Raw genomic sequence first — 25,598 nt, 5'->3', positions numbered from 1 at the left:
GGCAAAAATCTTCAAAAATTGGGTTACAAAAGAAGTTTTGCCAAGTATTCGTAAATTTGGTGAGTACAAACTTGAAAACAAGATTAAATATTTAGAGGACGAAGTTAAACACTTGCAAATTTCAGGTCAAATGAAATCCTTGAAAATAGAGAATCAAGAATTGCGAATGGAATTAATGAAGAGAGATATGATATGTAAAAATTTTGATAAGAAAAAGCACCATGTTTTTGTATTAATTAAGAAGAATCACATGTGGGAATGGCCTTATTACGTTATCAGAGCTCAGAAACGAGAAATACCAAACCGATTAAAACATCTAAAAATAAATTATCCTGAATTAGAGATTTTGTTCATTGATGACGAACCAAATTCTATCAATCTCTACAACCAAATGAAAGAATCTTTGAATATTTTATACAACGGAAATCATTTTACTACAAATATGGCAGAATCTCGACTGATTTATAGAATATCTAAATTACACGATGAAAATGTTAATAAATTTTATTAAACTCTCGAATTATGATATTTTGTTTGTAAATGTTTTTGAAGATAAGGTAACCATTGAATGATTCGTCCACACTCGCAAAGAGTCGGTTTCTTTTGACTTTCTCGTTTAATTCTTCTAGCACAATCTCTACAAAAAGCCTTCTTGTTATCTTTACTATAATGCCAATCGTAAAATTTGGAAATATCCTTAATTTCTTTACAAACGCAACATTTTTTCTCTTCTAACGTTAATTTTTCTAATTTATCGTATAATTCTCTTGCATATTTTTTATGACAATCCTTACAATAATAGTATAATCCATCTTTGGTATTCTTATTTTTATGAAAAGCTTCAAAATCTTTAAATTCTTTGCACCTTGAACATTTCTTTTGAGCCTCCATTTATATAGAAAAAATCTTTGACTTTCTCAATTCATATTCATAAAACTTTCCGGTTATTTCTTCATTATTTAAATCTTTTATACTATAAGTTACAGGATCTGTGTTATTAATTTGATAAATCACAAAGATTTCTCTTGACCAATTGTTCTTATATTTGTTCGAAAATGTTTGTTTTTTACTAACAATTCTTACATGATCATCGACTTTAAATTTAGTTTTCGTGTGAATTTCAGGTGGAACATACTCGAAAACTGTCTCTAATAACTCCTTTTCGGCATCCTTATCTACGTCTTTAGGCTTCATTTTGATTGTGCTGTGAACAGTATCGTTATATTTCTTTACGATTTCTTGAAGAATATCGATCCATTTAAAGTTTTTATTGATCTCAAAAATTACTTTCATTCTCTCATTTTGAGTTCTGTTATATCTCTCTACAATACTTGATTTCTCTTCGTTTTCAGTATGATAAATCTTAATGTTGTATTTCCTCAAAACATCGTTAAATTCTTTATTTTTAAACTCTAAACCCTTATCTGTATGAAGTAGGTTAGGAGGTTTGTGATTGATCCTTATAGCATCTTTTACTATATCTTCGAAAGCTTTTGAAATATCCTTGCCGTTTTTTCTTTTGATAGCTCTTGACCAAGCATATTTTGAGAAAGTATCAATAACATTTAACATATACTTAAATCCATCATTTTGATCTGAATAGTTAGACATTATAACTAAATCTGCTGCCCATAAATCGTCAATTCCTAATGTTATAATTTTTCTCTTTTTAAACTTTTTTCGTACTGGTGCATGAATTTCTCGAGCTTCAATCTCTATCTCATCTTTAGTCTTCAATTCTTGCTTAACAGGTTTTGGATTTGGATTCTTTATAAACTTACTCTTGTTTGTCTTACATTTTGAACATTTTGCAGCAATTCTATACAATCCATTTTGAGTTTGAACGATTTTAGAATCTATATTTTTCGTTTTTTTCTTGCATTTGTGGCAGTGAATCAAATCATCTTCCATTTACATATCAAAGTTTCCAAGTTTATTTAATTCGTCTAATATATCAGATTTTGCTTCATTTTTATAGCCATATGGTACTGTATCGATCTTATTTTCTAGGACAATTCTCTTATCATCTTTAGCGTTCAGTGCCAGCTTGTTTATGGTAACAGTGTACAACTCATGTTTATAACTTTTGATGACTGTCATCTCCCTAAATTCTTCTTTATCTTCGAACAAACATCTCTTCAAGTTTTCGATATTTATTGTTTTATTTACAACGCTTCTCTTAATTCCTTTACACCTAACTGGGTTTTTATCTAGATATTTGTACGAGTACATCTTAGACCTTAAACCACAAAATTCTTCTAAAACTTCGCTATTTAACTCATCTTTGAATTTCCCTATTACCTTCTTATTTTTAGTAGTGAAACATTCATGATCTTTTGGATAATCACTTGTATCAAAGTCATCTATATTTTCTTTAATAATTTTAAAAGGATCTCGTTTCAATTCTAGAAAATAACTGTCTGTATCCATGTAACACAGATTCAAATCTGGATCAAACTTCTTTAATTTGTTGTAATAAAACTCGTACATTAGCAATTTTGAGAGGTCGAGAACTGAAAATCCTATGTAAATCGGTTTGTTAAATTTAACCTTTTGTTTATACATGTGACTCGCTATACAGTTGTCGTCAAAGATGTTAAAGCATTTGAAATTTGTTTTCTTAGCTTGTTTCATTGAAAATTCTTCATTTCCAAGCTTAATATCACATCTATTTCGCACATTTTCCATACTTTTTCCAAAAACAGAGTTGTTCATTAACTTGTAAAAGTCCTTTTCAAAGTCGCTTGTAGCTTTGGTTCTCATGTTTGTGTTAAAATCAATGTATTCTTTCATAAAAGGCTTCTGATCGAATGCAATAACTCTATTCACATGTTTCAAAATCATACCTTGTTCCAAATAGAACTTCAAATTTCTCGAATGAACAACGTATTCAGTTTTATCCAGTAGAGTTGTGCAAAGTTTGTTTTTAAAATGTTCTGGAGCAAGAGGTAAATCCTTGTGATGTTCGTGTAAATTCGTTGGATATCCAAGATCAACTTCGAGAATATAGCCATAATCTTCGTCGCCAGTGAGTTCCAAAATTGTTTCTTTCCATTCTGCTGTTGTATACGTTTTAGGATCCATCCACTTGATTTCGTTATATGGTAAATTTTGCATTAGGCCATACCCATAAAGGTTATTAGCATCAACGTATAACAAATAGTTTTCGGGCTTTGTCTTATCAAAATCTTTTAAATATTTGTTATTTGCTTTCACATATCGTTTAATACATTGAGAAATGCCTCCGCGAATACCTTTTTTCGATCATCAAATACATATTATAATCACTAATTAATTGTAATTCTATCTTCGTTAATTTTAACATAGCATCCCATGCGAGACTGGGAGCTGTTAGATAGTGTGCTGGATCAAGCTTATAGCAATTCAAACAAATATTCCTAAAATTTTCAAAGATATCAGCGAGCAATAGAACATCTTGAATGTTATAGAGATCGGAGTAATTTCCTAGATTTTTTACTTTTAATTTGTTCCATACATTTAAGTAGTGTTGAAAATCTTTCTCAGATATGCTCTCGTCTGTCAAAAGTGAATAGAAATCTTGAATTCTCAATTCTTCTGTGTAATCAAGTTTTTCAATACTGTCGATAAATTCGTAAGGAAATATGCCTTTTCCAGATAGAATTTTAAAGATTTCTTCTTCGTCATTTGGTTGTCTATCTAGAATTGCGTTCAGACCATCTTGTATAAAATGATTTGTATGTTTGAAATCATCTTTTTTGAGGTTTTTAGCTAACTTTTCTATAGACGATGCCATAAATCTGAACGTATCTACAAAAGAAAACTTGATGAACTTTCTTGGTTTATCATCTTCAAACTCATACCCATATCCTGAATTTACTGAATAATTTATATATTTCTCATCTGTGTTTGCGATCAAATCAACATTACCATACTGTTTTGCCAATTCTTTTATGTACAAATGAGTATCGTAATTTGACATATTGTGGCAGAAAACTGGAATATTTTGAGGAAATTTTAGATTCAAGTTACAAGATAAATGAGCTGCCCCTCGAAATTTACCTGTTAAATGACAATGATCTCGTACTTTTTTTCTTGTTTGATTATCAAAACCCTCACATTCACAAATATGACAAAGACTGGAATTTTGGTACGCTAATTCTTCTTCTTCGGTCAATTTCATAGGTATTTTATTTTTAGAATTATACTTTTTAGCTATGTATTTCGATAATTTATTAAGTTCTTCAAACAATTTTGCAGGAACATTTGGCAAATCTTCTTCATTTTTTGCTCTATAACATATAGGTTTGTACATGCGATTTGTCACATTTGACACTAAATATAGAGTAAAACCATAAGGAATGTGCTTCTGAATCTTGGTTGTAATCGATCTTTGTGGATTGTTCTTGCATGTCGGAATTTTTTCTAATATGCTTTCAAAATCCATATAAATAACGTAAGGATGAGAAAATTTCTTTTGATAATTAATAAATGATGTTGTTTGACCTGGAAACGGCATAATTGGCTTACAAACTTCGTGTTGCTTGCAATTCTTCTAAATGATCTGTTAAATCTCCAGATTTGTAGAAATGGCTTAAACATCTTCTGCATAGAAATTTTTTATTTTTACACTTAGATAACTGAGAGAAAACGAGCTTATTTAAATCTGTTATCAAAACATAATGAGATTTGTCATCTTGTTTAACATACAATAAATCGATTTCTAACTCGGCATCATAAATTTCTGAAATTTGTAACGGAACAATATTGAGTTTTTCATCAAAACTATAGACATTTACAGACATTTTCGGATAATTATACTTTGCTTTACTGCTTCGTTTTTCAAATAATTGTATATCTTTTAAGGACATTGGATACTCGAAACCTGAAAATATCTCGTCATTTACAAATTTCTCGTATTGCTTTGCTCTGTCAGCATTCTTTTCAGGTTTTTCAATAGCGCATCGGATAGAATAAACAAAACAGAAATCATCTTTATTTTTGATATTTACACAAGCTTTCTTATCTTTGATTTTCTTTGGCAAATCGATATATGATCCTGCGTTCATTATTTCGTGTTTATTAAGGCTCAAAACTAGTTGTTTGCAGCTTTTAAATGTCCATCCAGAACCCTTATTTGGATGATTTGTCTGTTCTCGATGTGTTAATTTATTAAATTGCTTAGTAATAAAGTCGTTTACATCAAAGATCTCGTCTGCTTTTATAGTAAAGTACATTGGACAAGTTTGTGTTTCACCGTTCACTAAAGTTCGTTCGTATTCGCATTCTAAAGAGAGATATCCTTTACTATTTTTCACAGTTTCTTGAAATTTTTCGATTAAACTTTTAATTTCTGGGCGCAAAATAGAAAGATATTTGTAAATTGACATGAAATTGTCGTTCAAATTTGTTAAAATGTATTGCTTAAATAGACCATGTATTGAGGATAAAACTTCTACATCAATGATATTTTCAGGTTTCTCATTAAGAGTTTTGTCAATTTCTTCGATCATTTCAGACTTAGTTTTATCGTTTGTTTCAATGGACAATTTCTCAGCGATTGATTGAATTTTTTCATCTTTAAATAGATTGAGATCTTTTTTACTTTCCTTAAAATTTTTCTTTAGTTCACGCAATTTTTCTATATTGTACATCTTCTCGTGACCATCGATTTGATTCTCTTTAGCCCAAGTCCTCAAATAATTTAGTTCTTTATTATAAATTTCTTTGTTCTTCAAATGATTTTTCGACTTATAATGTCGGGTAAAATGATGTTCGAAAACATCTTTTTTGCAGTACGGGCAGGATATCTTTTTCCTCTCCATTTAAATAGGGAAAATTTGAATCTGCCAAGTTTTACTTTTTAGTAAAATATCTTTTTATTAAGCTGAAAAATAGCAATAATTCAGTAGATTTCTAAGGATTTTTTCATTAAAACAGCTTAAGAAATTAGAAGCCTACAATGAACAGTAAAACAGCTATAGATTCGGTTAATTTTTCATTCGTGAGTTACAGATTAGTTTATTGTCCTTTAAACAGTATTTTACGTTGATTTTCTGACTGTCCCAAAAGTGAGCTAGAACCCTCACATTCATATCTACTTATATACATACATATATATATATATATATATATATATATATATATATATATATATATATATATATTCATTCAAATATATTCACAAGTTACGTCATAATAATAAATAATAGTTATTACTATAGTAATAGTTTTAATAGTTCACAAGCACTAAACGTAATATAAACTAATAAAACTGTAAAAACATAAACTGTCAGTGAGCAGGAACACTAGAGATAGAACTTCACGAAATGGCGGCGCTTCATGAAATGGCGGCGAGTATAATCGCTTTGGGCGTTTCGAGAAGTACGGGAAACAAACATGAATAGAAAGAAACAGCTGTTACCGATTGATACTTCTCAAACGTTCAGTTGGCACGTTGGCTAATGGCATTAGGCAGCAAAAGTGACTTTCTCTACCATCTAGCAGCAAATTCGAAACTATTAAACTATCTAATAGTTGTAAAATGTAGTTCCCGGTATAACTCGCTATGGGCGCTGTACGGACTTTTATGCATGCGAAGTAACTCGCTTAATATGGCGTGCAAAGGGTTAAGACAGACATAATATGTAGTCTAACATTTTTGTTTGAATTCTAAGCAAAAAAGCTAATTTTTGTAAACTTGAGTCTTTATCCTTCATTATCCTTGTGAACTGCTTTCAATATCACAGTATTTTCAGCATCCATGTTTTTTAAAATCTAAACAGAGAGTATTTTTAAGCAGCATGCTCTTCAATTAAATACTCTTTGACAAAATAACAATGTAAGGATAACTGCTAATAAGGATAAATTTGAACAATCCAACTAATGTCTGTACTGAGTTCTAGACAAGTGGCAAGACAGTCTCTGTTACACAAGATCTACCTTGCTCGTGGCTATTCTGGGAAATATAAAGCACCCACTGGTAATATAAACTGTAAATTCTCATTCTGATGAAGCTGAAATGTCTGCAGATGAAATATTTGACGGGGAAACAGCAGAGGGACTGGGCGACTCTAGGGTTCATCCGAGCGATCTGTGTGTCCAGTCCTCTGTGTCAATCTCTCAGCTCTCCGCCATGGTTGGATCTACTCTTCACCATTGCTTCGTCCTTCGAGTCACCATTAGTCAAGCTTCCTACTCAGGTGATTACTTCTGCCACTTGTCTTTTACATAAAAGAAGTATGTAGCATAAGATGATTTTTCATGAAGTAGGATTAAAGAGAGCAAAAAGCCAGGTTTTTAAATGAGAGATTAGATAGTACAGGAATAGTAGGCTTGTCTTTACCAGATTGGAAGGTATTTCCTCTTCTTAAAAAAAAAAAAAATTTAAATACACAAATAAATGGAATTTATCATGCTTACTGGGCAATTGATAAATCAATATGCCCTGTGAACAGTATTACACAGTATTATGTTATTAATTTAATTACCATAGCGGAGAGATACTTAGTATTAATTCTTATCTGACCTCGAGTGGTGTGTTCCCAGCTCCAGACATTCAGGCTGCTGCGAGCAGTTCTGCCAACTGGTATTACCAACCAGGAGCAGCGTTACACTGTGTTGCAGAGGTTGTTTCACCTGCTCGGGGTCTCCGCTCTTACATGCCAACAAGACGTCAGTTACTACACAGGTCAATGTGATTTTTGGTTTGATGAAGTTTTTATGCTAACAGGAACACTAATTCTAACCTTCATTTTTGTCGTTCTTTTTGCAAAACTCCAAAGATTTGAAAATACAATTAAACCTATAAAAAGGTTAATTGAAAATTTCCAAATTTCCAAATCAAGAATCAAGATGGATGGTTAGTTTGAGAATGTTGGTTGTAATTTTATAAATAAAAATGAATGATGAAATGTGTTGATAAGCGCTAATCTTGATAACGGCTGGACCAATTCGGTTAATTCCTTATGTAAAATATCCATTGAAATCCAAGGAAGGTTTTTATGAAGAAGAAGTTAGGAAAAGTTACCTGGAATATTTTGGAATTCAGAAAAAATCTTAGTGTTTACGTTTCATAATTCAAATTAAACTGACACTAAACAGCTGTTGACATCTATAATTCGACAAACTTTGTGAAACATCTGTTTACATTTAAATTTTATCAATAATAAGTAAACAGTGCTTGATCGATAGTGTAATGCAGATAGTAAATAAAACATTAATATATACATTTTACTCCAGATTGTGCCAGTGACGAATTAAAATCATCTAATGCATTAAATACTGTTATAAAACTAACCTTAATGAACAAAGTTATGAATGTTTTCACATAAGTTACTTTAAAATGGTGGGATATTATGATATTACATTTTAACAATGGCTTATGGAAAACAGAGAAATGAATACTAACGATCCATTCTTTCCCTGGCTACAGTCCAAAAAACAAGTGTAACGCAAAACTTTAATAACGATTATTTTGGAATGTTGCATAACCTTAATAAGGATTTTCCTCTTATACCGAAAGTACATAAGAAGTAGGTAGGACTTCCCCCTAGGTTGTAATAGGCTTTTCAGTCCTACTTATGTGTGTATTTTCATCATTAGGACCATGCACACTCAACTATGTCAACACGATTTGACCAAAATAGATTTCCGAGAACTAGGTAATCGAATATATATAGTATTTTGATCTAGGCAACATGGCAAGCTAAACTGTGACATAGTAGGTAAGTGAATTTAAACGGTCTTAAGTAGGCACTTTTTAACCGAAGTATGAGGCATCTCAGTCCTATGTAAGTATAATATATTTTTTCTTCGTCAGAACAACAAGGCAAACTCTACTATGGTACTGGAAATATCTTAGACCTGAAATATATGATAAGGATTGGAAATATACGCTTTTTGACCGAAGTAAGTTTCTGAGACCTGTGTGATCCGATATTTGTTTTCTTGATCGGGGTGACAAGGCAGATTCAGCGGTGATGTTATGTATATAATTAATTAGAACCAGAAATGCTCTTACAGGTGCCAAACATGATATAATAATTAAGTTAAACTCTGATACTATTTACCATGAACTTAAATAATATCTACCTGATGTATGCCTACTTATGTTTTAAAGTTTTTATAGGACTCCCATCATAATTGCTTTTACTAAGTAATATAAGGACTTCGGTTCTAAAGATTGCGTGCGAAGCCGCGGGTAACAGCTAGTATGATTATAAAGATTTGGATAGGTGAAGAAATTTTATAATATCTAGAGTGATTTTCATTCCCTTTACCTGGGGTAAATGGGGTATGCTGATTTAGAAGATAAGACTAATCAAATTCATGGATTTTCCAATATTGCCATAGAAAATTCTAGTGGTATCATTAACTTGAAATTTTAAGAACCCTGATGTGAAAATTAAATATATGCTTTTGATCATATGGACCATACAATATGTTACAGGCAATCTACGTCCTGTGTTCCTCACTGCTTCCCAGACAACCACTGTTGTTGAGGAATGTATCACACTGCTCCGCACCTTGTACAATGAGTGGACCCAGGTTTTCAACTTGGTGTTAAGTGGTACTTTGGCTACAGCTAGTGACCTTCTCTCTCACCCCTTACTTAACCTACAGGCAAGTCTAGTACTGATATAACCACCTCAATGTTGTCTACAGTTACAGTAACACTGACAACACAAATTTGAATCTTTTTCAGAGCCAGATGTCAAACTAATAGTTATTCATTTATTTGGATAGACCTGCAATTGGAATTGTTTGAGGGTTTTTAGGAGGCATAGAGTCCTGAATTTTCCAAAATCAGGCCAAAAATCTTTGGAATTTTGGAAGTTTTTGAAAATTACCCTTTGGGATCAGGATAGTGAAATGGAGTTAAACTAAGGACAGATGAGACCAATGTCATGATCCAGCTGCTAACTGGAGGCAAAGAAGCTCCTAGTTGCTTGGTTGGTAAAGTGCAATCTATCAAGAGTAAATGGCACTGAATTCAACGTTACAAGACTGATTGATAATGGTGAAACAGGTTTTGTTGTTGCCAGCAGAGTTGCTGAGTGCAGCTTTTACATGGAAGGAGTGGTGGTGGCAGCGTGGGGAGTATGTTAGGATAGAAGGATGGTGACTAATCTACTCACAGTACAGTTATGATTGGTTGTACGACTTGTGGACTCGTGAAAGCTCGAATGGTACTAAGAAAAGTTTTTTATTGCTATTTTGTGTTCTGTCAATATACTACTGGGGTTGCCGCTTGCTCAAATTATTTGTTCCTTCTGTTGCTCCTCTATTCGATGCTGCTAGAACTGTTTCCATTACTTCTCAAGTCGTTTCCAATAACCTAGGTTTCCAATAATGAAGGTATTATTGTAGTACCAAATTTTAGTCTATAAAAACTGTGATTGATAATAAAACATCAAGTTGTGTAGATACAAGAGATGGAGAACACCATGAGTTCTAGTTATACAGTAACAAAAAATGTACTATACACATATTGCACAGCTAGAGGGGAACAAACCATCCAGCGTCTCACTGAGGAATTACAACACTTAAAAGTTTAACATGGTTGTAAATGTTGACTTAATTTAATCCAAATATTAATAGTGTGTTTGTTATTACTTTTTTAGCATAAGTAATTAGCTTTTCTTGTGAAGTAAACTGTTTTTTTTTTTTCAGTATAAATGTGGTTCTGGAAGAAAATGTTATTGCTGTACCCCTTATGTATGTGGCTATAAACTACTGTAATTAGGAATAACTTTACAGAGTAAAAGTAGGTTCTATAGTTGTATAATGCATTTTCATTGTAGTTATGAAATAGTATCATGTAAGACTATTTGTGGGACGCTGTAAAGTTAAAAACTCTATGGTTTTTAATTTAATCGCTGACATGTAAAAATTACAACAGGAAATTAAGTTAATAAGCTCACAATTATGTAACAGTTTCGAGTTTTGCAGAGGATTATATTAAAACTAGAGATTGGTGTTTAAATGCAGTAAGTGGAACTTTATTATTTATTTGTTGTTGTGTTGGCAGAATGAGTCTGAGTTGGACACAGTGTCAATGCAGTCTGGTGCTATGGCAGCCCTGCTTGTTATTGGAGGTATGGATTCTCGGCCTCGCATCGGAGGAGTGGTCTCTGTGGATAACTGTGGTGAAGGTAATAAGGCTGTGTTCATGTAATGCATAATAATATAGGATTTAGGATTTAGAGTGAACATATAGACAATAGACAATAGACAATAGACAAACTCTTTATTAACAAAACATCAAGAATTGCAATGGCGTCAAGTTTTACAAAGTTGGTTCTTTATCTGCCATCCTGTTCTTCTCCTTTCCAGTTCATGAATTCATCCATGGAGTAGAATGGTCGGCCGGCCAGCCATCTGGTTAGTTTGGTCTTCAATGTATTTCCTTGTAGCATTTTTATGTCCTCCGGAAGGTGGTTGAATAGTCTTCTGCCAATGTAGGATGGTTTCCTCGTAAACAGAGCAGTGCGGTGTTGTGGCAGGTGGAAGTTTAAAGCTTGGCGCGTGTTATAGTTGTGAAGGTTGTGGCCTCGTTGTAACTCCTCTTTGACAGCATGCATTATGACCTCTCTAATGTAAAGGCTAATGATCGTTAAGACACCTTCATGAATGAAGGCGTCTCTGCAGCTTTCCCTTGGACCGAGACCTGACATAATTCTGACAGCTCTTTTCTGTAACAGTAGGATTCTTTTTACGTTTCCTGCTGTTGTGCCTCCCCAGACCACGAGACCGTATCTCAGGTGTGACTCGATCAGAGCATAGTAGGCGATCCTTGTAGTTGCGTCATCACTGGCACTTTTTACTCTTTTTAAGATGTATAAACATGTGTTCAGTTTTTTTGAGAGTGTGTCAAGGTGATTGTTCCATGATAGGTTGTTATCAATGGTCATCCCGAGGAATTTGGTTTGGCTTTCCATTGATACATCAGGCAGTGCGGGAACGTCCTCTCGTCTCCTTCCAAAAGCCAGTTGTTTGGTCTTTTCAGTGTTGACAACCAGATCGTTTTCGTGGCAGTATTGGTATGCTAAGTTTAGCGCAGTATAGGAGTTGACTGCCATATTGTTAGGTGTTGACTCAGACATTAAAAGTGTTGTGTCGTCGGCGTACATCAGTGGCGCACAGTATGTGCCTAAGTACTGCGGCATGTCATTAGTCATGAGGATGAATAGGACTGGTCCGAGCACTGAGCCCTGAGGCACGCCTCTCTTGACAGGCAGGGGGTTTGATCTCAGTGTTTGTGAGAGATTTTTGTGTCTGCATTGAATCTCAACTGTCTGGCTTCTCCCCTCCAGGTAGCTCTTGAACCACTCTTTAGCATGTCCTTTAATTCCAAGTTGTTCGAGTTTGTAGAGGATCAGCTCGTGCCCCAGGCAGTCAAATGCCTTGCTGAAGTCCAGCATGATACTTGTGACTATGTTTTTCTCTTCTAGGTTGTCGATGATAAATTCCGCAAGTTTAATAATGGCCGATGTTGTGGACCTTCCTTTAATAAAGCCGTGTTGATTGTCTGTTAAGAGGTGGTGTAGCTCACAGTGGTCCATTAGTCTTTTCAGAACTACTTTCTCGATCACCTTAGAGCATGTTGGGATCAGAGAAATGGGCCTGTAGTTAATGGCTTCTGTGTGGCTTCCAAGTTCCAAGTGGCTTATACAAGTTGAATTGGTATAACAATAGCCTAAATGAAATGTTTTGAGGGTTTTAACAGTGAATATTTGGACACACTACATTTTTAATTGTATTTGGTATTGCTATGTGTTGTAAGATAGATACATATTATATTTTTGCTATAATTACATTGTATGTGCAGGCACAATTTGTCGCTTCAGTCAGCACGGAAAGTTGGTGGTACAGATGCACGACAGTAGCGCTACCAAGAAACTGACTCTGCATTCTCTGTCAGTATCACCAACCCCTGCCTTCAACCTGGATAAGATCCATATGTCAGAGTCCGTGCAAGACACATGGGCCACTCTGCTGTCCATCACCACACTCAGCCACACCTTCAAGACCTCACCAGGTATAGTATGGGGTCTCACATAAAATTGGTTGTTAATAGGAACTATGTAATATCCATAAAACTAGTGCTTGACATTAGGCTGAACACACTGGAACAGTGTTCCAATACCTGTATCTAAATAAAATGAGCATTGTTGATTTTTGTGAATTCTTTCTAGTACACCTCGAAAATGCATTATAGCACTATTTTCAGACCTCATATTTACAAAATTTTCTGGAAAGGACTCCCGAAGCATCCTTCTTCTGGGATATATTCAATATCTTCAAATCCCGGAGAGGTAATAAGTATACCACCTTTAGTTCTAGAAATCAAATACTGCATAAATATAAGACCGAACCAGTGCGACTTTTTTCTTGGAAACATTATATAAACAATTATTGCGTACTATGGCCCTGAAATTGAAGCTACAGTTGCTACTCACTAAATAACCTTAAAAGACACAACGTAAACATTTGTCTTTGAAAAATACTATAGTTAAAAATTCTCATTGCAGGCATTATAAACATACCATTACTACGTAATCAACAACAGCTGCTAGTTGCCATCAAGGCAGGTCGGGTATTGTTGCGCCACCAGAGTAAGCTGCGTCGTGTGCTGCGCCGCCCCACACTACCGCCTACAGCTAGCCTCGAGGCTCTCAATGAGGTGGATGACCTCGAGTCGGAGAGCACCTCGCTGCTGCTACATCACCTCATCGCCAACGCTGTCCAACCCTCACCCCTCAAGTCGGAGTACTCTAGGCAAGAGCTGGAGGTCAGTATTAGCAACTCATACGATGTTAATAATATTTTATTCTCAGATGAATTTATATGCTTTTACAGCACAATAAAAGATAATTTTTTATTATTATTACAGCGATAACAATGTTCAACAACAAATTGAGTGTGAAAGTATGGATGGAGATAGTTTTGTGGGCTAAGATTAATTATCAGTATTGAGAAAGATGGAAGGATCTCTGTAACTCCAGCTCTTAAATATGATATTTCCATCAATCTGCCACATGCAATTGGTGTTCACACATCTTATTGAGTTTATGAACCACAGGAGGCAGCCATCTGTGTGAGTCAGTACCTGGCTGCTCAAGTGAAGCAAAAGACTTCGGACCAGCCCGCCTCTATGGTTGAGTCCTGTAATAAGATTGGTCGATCTAAACGAGTAGCCAACCTCACATCCCCCTCTCCTCCCATCAGCCTGGTCACACAAGTCATGGAGATGGGCTTTGCCAAACGCACAGTCGACGCTGCCATCAAAGTTCTGGGTGAGTCATCATGTACAGTATTGTTGTAATCTAAAACAAGGTTAGAAATTATTTTAAAAAAATAAATTTTAATTCACACTGAATTATTTTCTCTTGGAACTAACGGACAAATTTGTAACTTTCAAAATACAATGTTGATTTAATGTCTCATTATACTGCAAAATTCTCTCTTGTGATCATCAAATTTAAATAGCTTGCATTTATGTAAGATATCCAGATCAATCAATCCCTATTTTATTGTCAACGAGGGTCACTCTGAAAGTGTTGAGACACTAGCCGAAAGTACATACTGCAATAATCTTATAATTCTTATCTGATTGTTTGAGTGCCAGTCAGTACCTTATTCACCCGATCTTGCTATGTGAGACTTCGGATTATTATTCAATCTGAAGCAACTTTTATGTGGTCATCACTTTTCTTTGGAAGCCAAAATTGATGATATTTGTAAATATTTTGACTCCATTCCAAAATTTAGTGGTTGGGTGCTTTCAAGGAGTGGAAAATATGACTAAAGTGCAATTATGCTGGAGAGGATTACATTGAACACGCCTAATGTTTGGTAAATTTAGCATAAAACTCTTTGAATATCTCAAAACTTTCAGTGACTCTTGTATCCCTCATTAGCTACAGCAAAACTGTACAGAATATTAAATTCATTCAGCATTGCATCTCAATTGTAAATACCTTTAATTATGTCTTGTGATTTTCAGCACATGGAAATTTTCTTGGCATTTTGCTGTACAAAGCCTCAATTTTTAAACAGTTAAAATTCTTATAAGGACATTTTATAGTGATTACACCTCCAACAGTTATATATGTTTTTGTTGTGCAGATAAAATAATTCAACAGCTTTACATAATATCTGAACTGGATCTGACAAATGATGGAGAGGGTCAGTTTCAAATAGATACAATTTCGAGCTGAAACACTGTATGTACGTAGTGGGCTACACAACGATAACAGGCAATCCTTTTGCCTGAAATATCTGTGACATAACTTGCTTAAGATCACTGTATTTCGGGTTGATACACTCCCACCTTCAATATGGGTTGCAGTTTTGGGGTGACACATGATAACTTAATTAAACTTTTTGTGACCCAAAAACACTTTGGCAGAATTATGCTTTTTTTAAAACAGCATAAACACAGACTATCTTTGCAAATTTTGCCCATAAAAAACCTTTTTGTCTTTAAAGTTCTTCGAGCACTTTTCAAAAAGAGCAATAACAGTGGAACTGAAAATTTTTTTTATTCTACTTAAAGCACAGTCCGCCTTTTTTTTAAGACCGAAGGTAAACAGATAACTTTTTGTAAAAACTTTTGTATACTTAGGCCTAAATTGCTTCAATATTTTACCTGATAATATAAAAAAAATTGCTAGCCTTACGTTGTTTTCCAAAAAGGTTAAAATTTGGCTCAATAATATTGAAAATTTAGGTATTTTACTGTCTATTGTTTCCTAACTTTGTCTGTTTAGCTTATGATCTAATCTAGTATTAATCTATCTTGTTATAAATTGTATTTCTTTAATGTATGCATTTCAATCCTTTTCTCTCCAACTGTGCTGTAACTGTAAAATAGGTGTAATTATTAAATATGTATTTTTTTCTCTTACCTACTTATTTTTATTATTATTAGTTTGTATGCGAAAACTACTTAAAGTTGTAATTATACGAGGTGTGTCCAAAAAGTATCCGACCTCGACGTCTGGCATGAACTGACGTTACTCGGCGGCAATGGCAATCTGGTCCCCTTCAAAGTACTCCCCTCCACAAGCTACTACCTTATTCCAACACTCATATCACTTCCGGAAACACTCCTTAATTTCATTTTGCGGAATGGCTAACAGGTCCTTCTTCTCATTTTGTTTTATTTGTTCAACATCATCAAATTAAAGGAATTTTTCATTTCGGAAATAGCCAGAAGTCACAAGGAGCTATGTCAGGACTGTAGGGAGGCTGTAGTTGTTGGTTGATGTTGTGTTTGACCAAAAAACGCTGAATAAGATTTGAGGAATGAGCTGGCGCGTTGTCGTGGTGCAGGATCCAGTCACGGCTTGTCCACAGTTCAGGTTGTTTCCTTCGCACTGCATCTCGTAGCTGCCTTAGGACCTCAAGATAATACTCCTTATTCACTGTCTGGCCTCTTGCAGCATATTCGTGATGAATAACGCCGTCTTGATTAAAAAAAAAAAAAAAACTGTCATCATTGTCTTGACATTGCTTCGACTTTGTCTTGCTTTTTTCGGCCGTTTCTCTTCGTGAGTTTTCCACTGTGAAGATTGAGCCTTTGTTTCAGGGTCGTAGCCATAAACCCATGACTCATCACCAGTAATAACTTTTTTAAATAGCCCTGGGTCACTTTTGATCAAATCCAGATTGTCCTGTGCGATTTCAAGTCGACAGTTCTTTTGGTCTTCTGTCAGCAGCTGATTTGCGAAACAAAATTTGCGAAACACGGTTCATTTTTAAATCTTCGTATAAAATGTTACAAACTGACGATTTTGGTATTCCTAAATCTACTTCCAGCTCTCGGACAGTCAATCGACGGTTTTCATTAATTGCTACACGAACACGTTCAACATTTTCAGCGTTTCTGGCTGTTGAAGGCCTGCCAGATCGGTCATCACTCTCTACTGATATACGGCCATTTTTAAACCGCCTAAACCACTCTTTTATTTGTGTATCGCCCATAGACATGTCACCATAAACTTTCCGTATCATAGTAATCGTCTTTGATGCTGAATGGCCAAGTATTTCACAAAATTTAATGCAAATGCGCTGCTCAACACGTTCAGTCATATTGAAATGCGACGCACACACACGGCAGTACTGTACTCGAACGCTGTGACTCACTGAGTGACCGGATCGTATTCAATGCCTAATATGGGAAGGAGTAGGCTCGCCCCTCCCCTCCAATAACCAGTTCGAGCCGGTCGGTTACGCCACGGCCGCCTACTGGTCGGATACTTTTTGGACAGACCTCGTATTATAATTAAATTACTAAAATAATCACCGAATACTGGTAAATGGTGGTTATTATTTTTTCCAAGTTGTAATTTTATTATATAATGTAAATGCAAAAGATGGATTGGTATAATGCATGAGGCATATTCATAAAATAAAGATACAATATGTTTTAAGGCCAGAGAGAAGTCGTAATCTTAAGAGTTGGTTGCACCATTGCATGAAGGTGTAGGAACATGTTATCCAACCTCAGTTTTACTAGAGTTGTGTGACATTGAACATGTGACTACTCAACCTCTGCCAACTCCAGTACAGATTACGTAAAATGTTATTCACTAAGTTTTGTATGAAAGTCGTTCCTCTTCAGATGTTCATTTAAGCTCTTTTTGATATTTATAGAGTGTGAAGATGTGTTCTGAGGTGTTAAAGAACAATTCTGGAACATTGGATTATCCTAGAAAATTTGTTTTAAATGTGACAAACAGTGCCAACATTGCTCATTGGTCAATCCCATACAACTTTTGATACGATAACTTGGATAGAACGATTTGGGTTGGTTGTTCTGTTCCAGAAATCTGTCACACCAGGTCTCACATCTAGCAACTTTTACTTGTTTAAAACAAAATTGGATTAGAGTGGAAAGCGCCTCTCCGATGAATGTGAAGTAGAAAAGTTTATAATCGCTTGAATGCGTGAGTTTAAAGTTTTTCTTTAATGAAAGAATCCAAAAACTCATTCCAAAGTGCACAAAATGTTTGGACTTGAAGTGTATAAATATGTAATAAGTTAAAATACAATTTAAAATATTTCACCCCAATAATAAAGAGGTTTTACTAGGTATAATTTACTTCCGAATATACCTAATCAGACTGTGTCTGTGGTTGTAGGAGAGACCAGTGAAACCCCACTGACTGCAGAGAGGCTGGTAGCTTGGTTATTGGAACACCCAGAGGAGTGTCTGTCTGAGTCTGCCTCCCTGTCGTCCTTCGAGGCTCTGTCAGACAAGGACTCTCTGTCTGACGAGGTTACATCTTGCACAGAGGAGGTAAGCTATGTTTGGACGTTGTATTTTGAATTTTAAATCTAATTTGAGTATGTGAGGTTTGTTCAAACAGTTCAAATCAAATTTTAATTCAAAAACTTACCCATATCATTGGTAGTCAGGTTACCTTCTCAGTACTTTCTGCTACAAGCAATTTTGGCTTTCCTGTGGAAAAAGCTTGCATTGAAATATTTTATGGAGTCATAATTTTATTTTACCTCTTTTATTTCCACCCAGACAATTTTTTAAATTCGTAAGATATCATAAACTACAGGTAGTTTTATGAGAACCTTACAGAACGTGAGAGAGTTGTCAATTATTTTAGATAGCATATTGAAATTATACAACTTTTCATTTTTTTAAATCATTGTTTTGAAATAGATAATTGATTTTTTAGGTAAATTTCTATTGTGATATTAGTCTTGATATGAAAAGTTTTCAAAATATGAAGTACTATTATATGAAAAATAGACGGCTAATTTTTTATTTTTCCCTTCATTTTATGAACCACGGGTTAACACATTCTGAAACATCCCACAGCTTTAACAAAATATTTGAATGGGTTTGAAGGATTTTAGTATATTTTTAATAATTTTCTTATGAAAAAGCTAAACGTTTACATTTTTTAGATTGTCTATAATTTTTTCATCCATAAAATGTTACACAAGTGTTCAAAAGTACTTGTAGTTAGAATTGTTGGTGTTGACAGTCGAGTTCCGTGACCCATTATCACAAACGCTCGGACTTCTTCAGCCATGACGAGTATGCCATGTACGTGAGAGACTATGTGGCCCCAGGCATGCTGGTCCGATGCTGCAAGTCTGTAGATGAGGTACACCAGGGCGAGATGGGCAGAGTCCTTACCATAGACCATGAGGGCCTGCACGACTTAAATCTCCAGGTTAGTAGGAAGATAATATAGACAGGGTGTTCATGAACATGTTTAAAACCTCTCAGGAATCATAAACACAACTGACTAGTGTCCAAAGTGAACCTAGTACATCATCTTATTTCTCACTCTAGGACTTTTCTGCCAAGATTTTATCTCACTAAAATCTCACTAAGGTAGGATTATTTAACATATTTGGCGGTGTGTACTCATGATGCACAACTCCACTGGAGTTAAAGAAGACTGTCAACATGACATTGACTTGGCTGCGAACTTGCCATGCTTTTTTTGGTCTTGGAGATGTGTATTTCCACAGCGATGATTGCATCTTGGTTTCTGGATCATATTTATAAATATAGGATTCATCACCAGTGATCACTGTGTTCAGGAAGTCTAGGTTACTGTTTTTACTGTCCTTCATGTCTTGTGCAATTTCAAGGTGAAGTTGTTTTTTGCTCCATTGTCAGCAATTTTGGAACATATTTTGTGGACACTTCAATCCTTGGTTAAATTTGAATGTACTGACCCAATATTTACTCCAATTTCTTCTGCTTGTTCTCGGTCTGTAATACAACGGTCCTCGGTAACTAAATTTCGCACTTGTTCAATAACATTCTCATTCCGACTTGTCAATGGCCTGCCTGAACGTGATTTACTTTCTACTAATGTTTGACCATTTTTTAATCGATTGTACAACTCTTTTCTTCGAGTACTGCTCATGGCAGACTCCCGAGAAGGCTGTTGTGGATTGCCAAGCTTTTGGCAAAATTTAATACAATAATGCTGCTCAAGTTTTTCTGTCATTTTATAACTTGATAAAAACTGCAGAGAACAACAGAGAGGTCTACACTACTAGGCTGACTGCTGATGACTGAAGCTTTGTCATGATATGAAACAGTACATGAGAGTCGCCTCCACATCCCCACTAAGCTTGGCCACCAGCGCTTCATTCCTTTAACCCTTTAAGTGGCGGTCATTTGTGGTCTCAGTAGCAGGCCGTTTTCGGGTAAATTGCCGTGATCGTTAAACTTATTTTTAGAAAATATTGTCTAAGTGATAACCTAGCAACATTATATATTTTTGTTTTCCTTATGAACTATAGAATAAGAATAAATATGATATTTGGTTCCTTATTTTTATTTTCAGATGAATATCATTGTAGATGTGTAAAGATTTTCTTTTAGAAAAAATAAGTTCTACTGTCCGTCACTTTGAAACTACTGGAGCTACAAAATAATGTCATATTCACAGAATATACACAATTTTATTCTAAACAAATTACTTCATATGCATTTTTTTCTATTTACAAGAACAAAAAAGTTAGATGGGAAAAAATTAATCTATGTATACAAACTGTTGTTTTTTGTTTTTTTTTTTTCCCACTAGAAGGGGCTTGTCTTTTCCTCCCAGTAGTGTAGGGCCTATAACAGTGGCTTAGTTTGTCATAGCACAGTATATTTCGTAAATATAAAACAGGAATTGTCTTATCGCAAACCCCTCCCCATCCTCAGACAGAGGTCAAAGTCGAGCGGCCTAGTAGATAACGTGACTACAGAATCTCGCTGGCTGTTCAGCAGGTGCGCCGCATTCTTGTACTTTCGTGCCAAAGTGTCTGTCGAGTGCGTTGCTTTGTTGTACTTCCGTGTTTTACTGTGTGTGTAATAGTGATGGGTGACACTATGAGAATTTGGGATTTACCCAGGAGCGAAGAGGGGACCATTAGTTTTTTACAAGATCATGACTAGTTGCCTAAATCTAAAATATTCGTGGCGGTCGGCAGTTGCGGCTGAAGGCGGAAATCCACTACACTCACTCATCCTTGATATTGCTGCGTTCTGGGCGTCACAGGAAACCCATTAACAATTAATAATCGTTGTAAGTTTGTAATTTTGTCATTGAAGAGTTGCTTTTTCGTTCTATAATGTTTTTTTCTATAAATTTATATGTTTGTGTATATACTGGTGTGGTCGGTATAATCCCAAAGTACCCCAACATTTTCCTTGACGAACGAATAACCTAAACATTTACCGGTAACACAAACAACGCGATAAACAATAATATACTGACAATAACAGTACGCAAAGTCGCCAAACAAAACAGTGACGAGATGAGTAGACAGCTGTTCTCTCGTCTGCCGCCAGGTCAAACGAAAACTGTTGGATTCATTTAAGCCAGCAAATATTAGTAACATGAATACACACTATACTATATGATATATATAGGAAATTTCATGGAGAATACGATAGTTCAAACTAGGCCTAAAAATAATGGATGGTTGCGGAGCAACAGCCTTAAATGTAAAGCGACGGCTGTGACGGCGCTCGCCACTTCGCGGCGGCGTGAATCCCATACGGTCTCAGACGGCGCTTGCCACTTATAGGGTTAAGCAGGAGGACAGAAGATCTGATACTTTTTGAATAGCCCTCGAACATATCTATTTAAATAGGTAAGTTGAAGGGGACAGCTGCACTGCAATTAGTAATTATTGACAAATGTGTGGCCAGTATAATCAAACCGTGATCAATATGGAGTTATTTTGCATCTTGCATAACAACAATACAGAACCAAGGTATTTAGACTTAGGTGCTTCAATCTGTAAGGGTTGACAGATTGGAAAGATGCATGCTCAACAATCCAGAATTTCCACAAACTGTGTTAATACCAACCTTGCTACCTTGAATTGTTCATGATTAAACTTGGTCAAAATTCACCCAAGTTTGCAGTGTTTTGTTAAATGATCGTCACGTTGTTGGACGTGTTGTGTCTTGTCAGGTGCTCTGGCAGGAGAGGGCAGGCCGAGAGCAGAACACTCTCTGGGTGAGGTTCATTAATGTCGAGCTGCTCGGGTTCTCTGCCCCGTCCACTGTGTCTCCCGCCATTAAGGTTGGGGACAGGGTGAAGGTCAGGTCATCTCTCGCTACACCCCGTTTCAAGTGGGGCTCCATTGATCACAACTGTGTCGGAGTTGTTACAAGTAAGTGGGCGGACAACCTTGTCGATCGCAATTACTGCATTAGTACAATAACAAAATATTTGCTTTTCTTTTGTAATATTTTAAAAGAATGTAGATCATACTATCAGAAAACTATCAAATTTTTTTTGGCATCTTTTATGTAAGCTATAAATTATGTAAAGTATTGTGAAGTACTTGCACTTTCTCTCTGTTAAGAACAAGAACTCTGGGTTTTGTGCAGTTTAACTATTTTATATTTTCAGAATCAGATTTTTGTACCAATAACGGTTATATATTGGACCTAGGTGAATTATTGACTTTACTTAAGTGTGCATTGTGAGATGTTACAAATCATTTAGTTATATCAATCGTACAAATATTGATTTATAACAGTTAACATGAATATTGTTGTGTTAACAGTTAACATATATATATAATATATTGTGTAATTGTAATAAATAAATGGTTTATCTTTACTTGTCTTCATTCTTGTGTAATTTTATGAATCTTATCACCTGATATCTAGAGGGTGTGTGGTCTGCTTCACGGCCAAATTCAATTTTCAGGTGACACAAAATTTATTGAGATCACAAAACAAATGTTCATATTCTTCTACATTTATTAACTTAATGTGGTTTGATAATAAATTAGAAAACACAATGCTTCGAGATTTGTATCCTACTGAAGTGAGACCAGCTAACTCTCTTTTGTCTCCAGCTGTGAGCGGCCACGGCAAGTACGTCACTGTGGACTTCCCCCAGCAGATCAACTGGACTGGAGTGGTCTCTGAGATGGAGGTGGTGCCCTCGTGCCACCTCAACATCAGTTGTAATGGCTGCCACATGTTTCCTCTTATTGGCCCTCGCTTCCGCTGCAAGGCATGCGATAATTTCAATTACTGTGAGAACTGCTTCTACACGCAGAAAAACCACAGACACAGCTTCAGCCGCATTTTTGAACCAGGTTCTGTTTCCAGTTGTGAAGTTCTTTTGCAAAAATTCAATGTATTACTTATAGATAAATATCTTTATTACAAATATTAATTAATTTATTTAATAAATAAAAATTTACTGTTTTCTTCTTAGTTAAAAAATAATTTTTTGTTTGTTTGTCTCTAAGTGATTTAACATGCTGCTTTACAATCACATTATGTTAATTGATGTTTATAGAATACACACCATCAGTCTGTCTTGTGGTTTTCTATCTTGCGGCCAATTCTTGAATTATTTTACTAATTAACCATTATAGAACAATGTAGACAAAATAAACAAACATGTTCAAATTGAATTTAATATAGTTATTTTATTTCACTGAATGTTGACAATTGTTGATAGACTTCTGTCAGCTGATTATAGTTACGAGGGGTATCCAAAAAGTAAGTTTCCCTGTTCTGTAAAAAGACGCGTACGTAACACAGCGTGCAGCTGTGGGCGGGGATATGTAGCGCGGTTCGGTTGGCAACAGGTGCGCCGGTCACTGGCCTATTGTCACGCTTCTCAGTCAGTTGCTGCCCAAACATCATGGAGACTCCACTGCGTTCTGCCGCCAGTTGCGAAGTGTTATTCGTTTCTTGACCGCCAAAAACGAAACTGCCGTTGAAATTCATCGTCAGTTGTGTCAAGTGTATGGTGAACATGTTATGTCCGTTCAGATGGTCCGTCGTTGGCGTGCAATGTTTTTGGAAGGAAGAGAAAATGTTCATGACGATGAGCGTAGTGGCCGACCGGCCAATTCTCGGCAACCTGACGTCATTAATGCTGTACGAGCAGTTATTGACAATGATAAGCGAGTGACTCTCGATGAAATTATGGATAAACTGCCGTCAAGTGTTGAAGTTAGCCGGTCATCTGTGCACAATATCATGACAGAAGATCTTCAGCTTGCAAAAGTGTGTGCAAGATGGGTGCCTCGCTTATTGAGCAATGCCCATAAACAACAACGAATGGCTGCTGCCCAGTCTTTCTTGCGATTGTTTGACGATGAAGATGAAAACCTTTTCAGTAGAATAGTCACTGGTGATGAAACATGGATTCACCACTCAACTCCAGAGACCAAACGCCAGAGTATGGTGTGGCAAAAAAAAGGAGAGGTAGCTCCTCAAAAAGCCAAAGTTTTTGAGTCGGCAGGAAAGGTAATGGCTACAGTTTTTTGGGACTGCCGTGGAGTGTTATTGATTGGCTATCTTCCTCGTGGCGAAACCATAAATGCAGAAAGGTATTGTGAAGTTCTCACCAGACTTCGGCGGGCAATACAGAATAAACGGCGCGGACTTTTGTCGCGCACGGTTCTGCTTATTCAAGATAACGCCCGACCACACGCTGCTCGTGCAACAATGGAACTTTTGAGGAAATTTAAGTGGGATGTTTTTGGTCATCCTCCATACTCACCAGATCTTGCGCCTAGCGATTTTCATCTGTTTCCGGAGCTGAAAAGACACCTTGGCGGTCGGCGATTTGCCAACAGCGATGACCTTCAAAATGAGGTGGATACTTGGCTTAAAAATTTGGCGGGTGAATTTTGTGATGCTGGAATACAAAAAACTACTTCCTAGATACCAAGAGTGCTTAGAAAGGGATGGTAACTATGTAGAAAAATAAGGTATGATGTAAAAAGTTGAATAAATGTGTTTCAGTTATTTTTTGAGTCTTTTTAACTTTTTCATAATTAATGGAAACTTACTTTTTGGATACCCCTCGTAGTTGTGGATGTAAAAAAGTGGCAAGACAATGTATTTGTTGGATTTTTACATTACTGAAATTGAATTGTTCTTGAAAAGTGTTTGGAATTTTATATGTTGTCTCAAAGTAGTGAAAAGTTGTAAAAATTATAGCTTGGGACAGCAAAATTGATTGCTAGGTGGAAAACTTTTGTGAAATAAACATACAGCTCTGGTCAAAATTAGCTAAGATATTGTGGCTTTACTAAACTTCTGTGTTTCTATACTAGCTTCTATAATAGTCTCACCATGCACACTAAAACAGCCGTGTCAAAGGGTTAATGAGTACTGCAAGAAACAAACGTTGTTTCGAGTTATTCATAGTAAATGTGGTCTATTCTGTTACTCCACATTTCCCCCTAAAATGTTTTAATTTATTTTAAACCTTAAATTGTTTATTAGAGGTAGATCTGGTCTGAGATGTTGTGGACAAAAACCTATTGATAAATGCAAAGTCTGTAGAGAAATAATTAGCTGCATTTCAAACTGTAAAATTTAAAGGTACAATTGTATAAGGAGTGTTTATATGTGTAGGCAGTGCTGCCGTATTTGCTGGCAAACCTGGCCGGTTCAACCGACAAGACATGGCGCCGGAGGCTGACAACATAGAGGACTGGTCTCAGTGCATCAAGAGCTTCTCTGTCAGTTCCAGAGAGAGCTGTGCTCACCACCTCATCGATCCCTTCTCTGACATGTACTGGCAGAGTGCTGGCTCACAGGGGAAGGTGAGCTCTAGACTATAGATGGATTAGAA

General features: G+C 35.7%; 1 protein-coding gene across 2 annotated transcripts in view; it reads left to right on the top strand.

Annotated features, from left to right (window-relative positions):
* LOC124360004 (E3 ubiquitin-protein ligase HERC2) overlaps positions 1-25,598 on the top strand; it is a 154,667-nt gene that overhangs the window by 70,199 nt on the left and 58,870 nt on the right. For both annotated transcript variants that reach the window (XM_046813229.1, XM_046813230.1), the window contains exons 38-49: positions 7,011-7,181; positions 7,528-7,669; positions 9,431-9,603; positions 11,012-11,135; positions 12,812-13,021; positions 13,515-13,774; positions 14,066-14,279; positions 18,132-18,289; positions 18,996-19,187; positions 21,948-22,149; positions 22,846-23,091; positions 25,379-25,569. In XM_046813229.1, the coding sequence (XP_046669185.1) occupies positions 7,011-7,181; positions 7,528-7,669; positions 9,431-9,603; positions 11,012-11,135; positions 12,812-13,021; positions 13,515-13,774; positions 14,066-14,279; positions 18,132-18,289; positions 18,996-19,187; positions 21,948-22,149; positions 22,846-23,091; positions 25,379-25,569 (2,283 nt within the window). The remainder of the gene's footprint in view (positions 1-7,010; positions 7,182-7,527; positions 7,670-9,430; positions 9,604-11,011; positions 11,136-12,811; positions 13,022-13,514; positions 13,775-14,065; positions 14,280-18,131; positions 18,290-18,995; positions 19,188-21,947; positions 22,150-22,845; positions 23,092-25,378; positions 25,570-25,598) is intronic.

This window comes from Homalodisca vitripennis, chromosome 4, assembly GCF_021130785.1.
Source record: "Homalodisca vitripennis isolate AUS2020 chromosome 4, UT_GWSS_2.1, whole genome shotgun sequence".
Classification (NCBI taxonomy): Eukaryota; Metazoa; Arthropoda; class Insecta; order Hemiptera; family Cicadellidae; genus Homalodisca; species Homalodisca vitripennis.
This window is presented reverse-complemented; position numbering and strand designations above follow the sequence as displayed.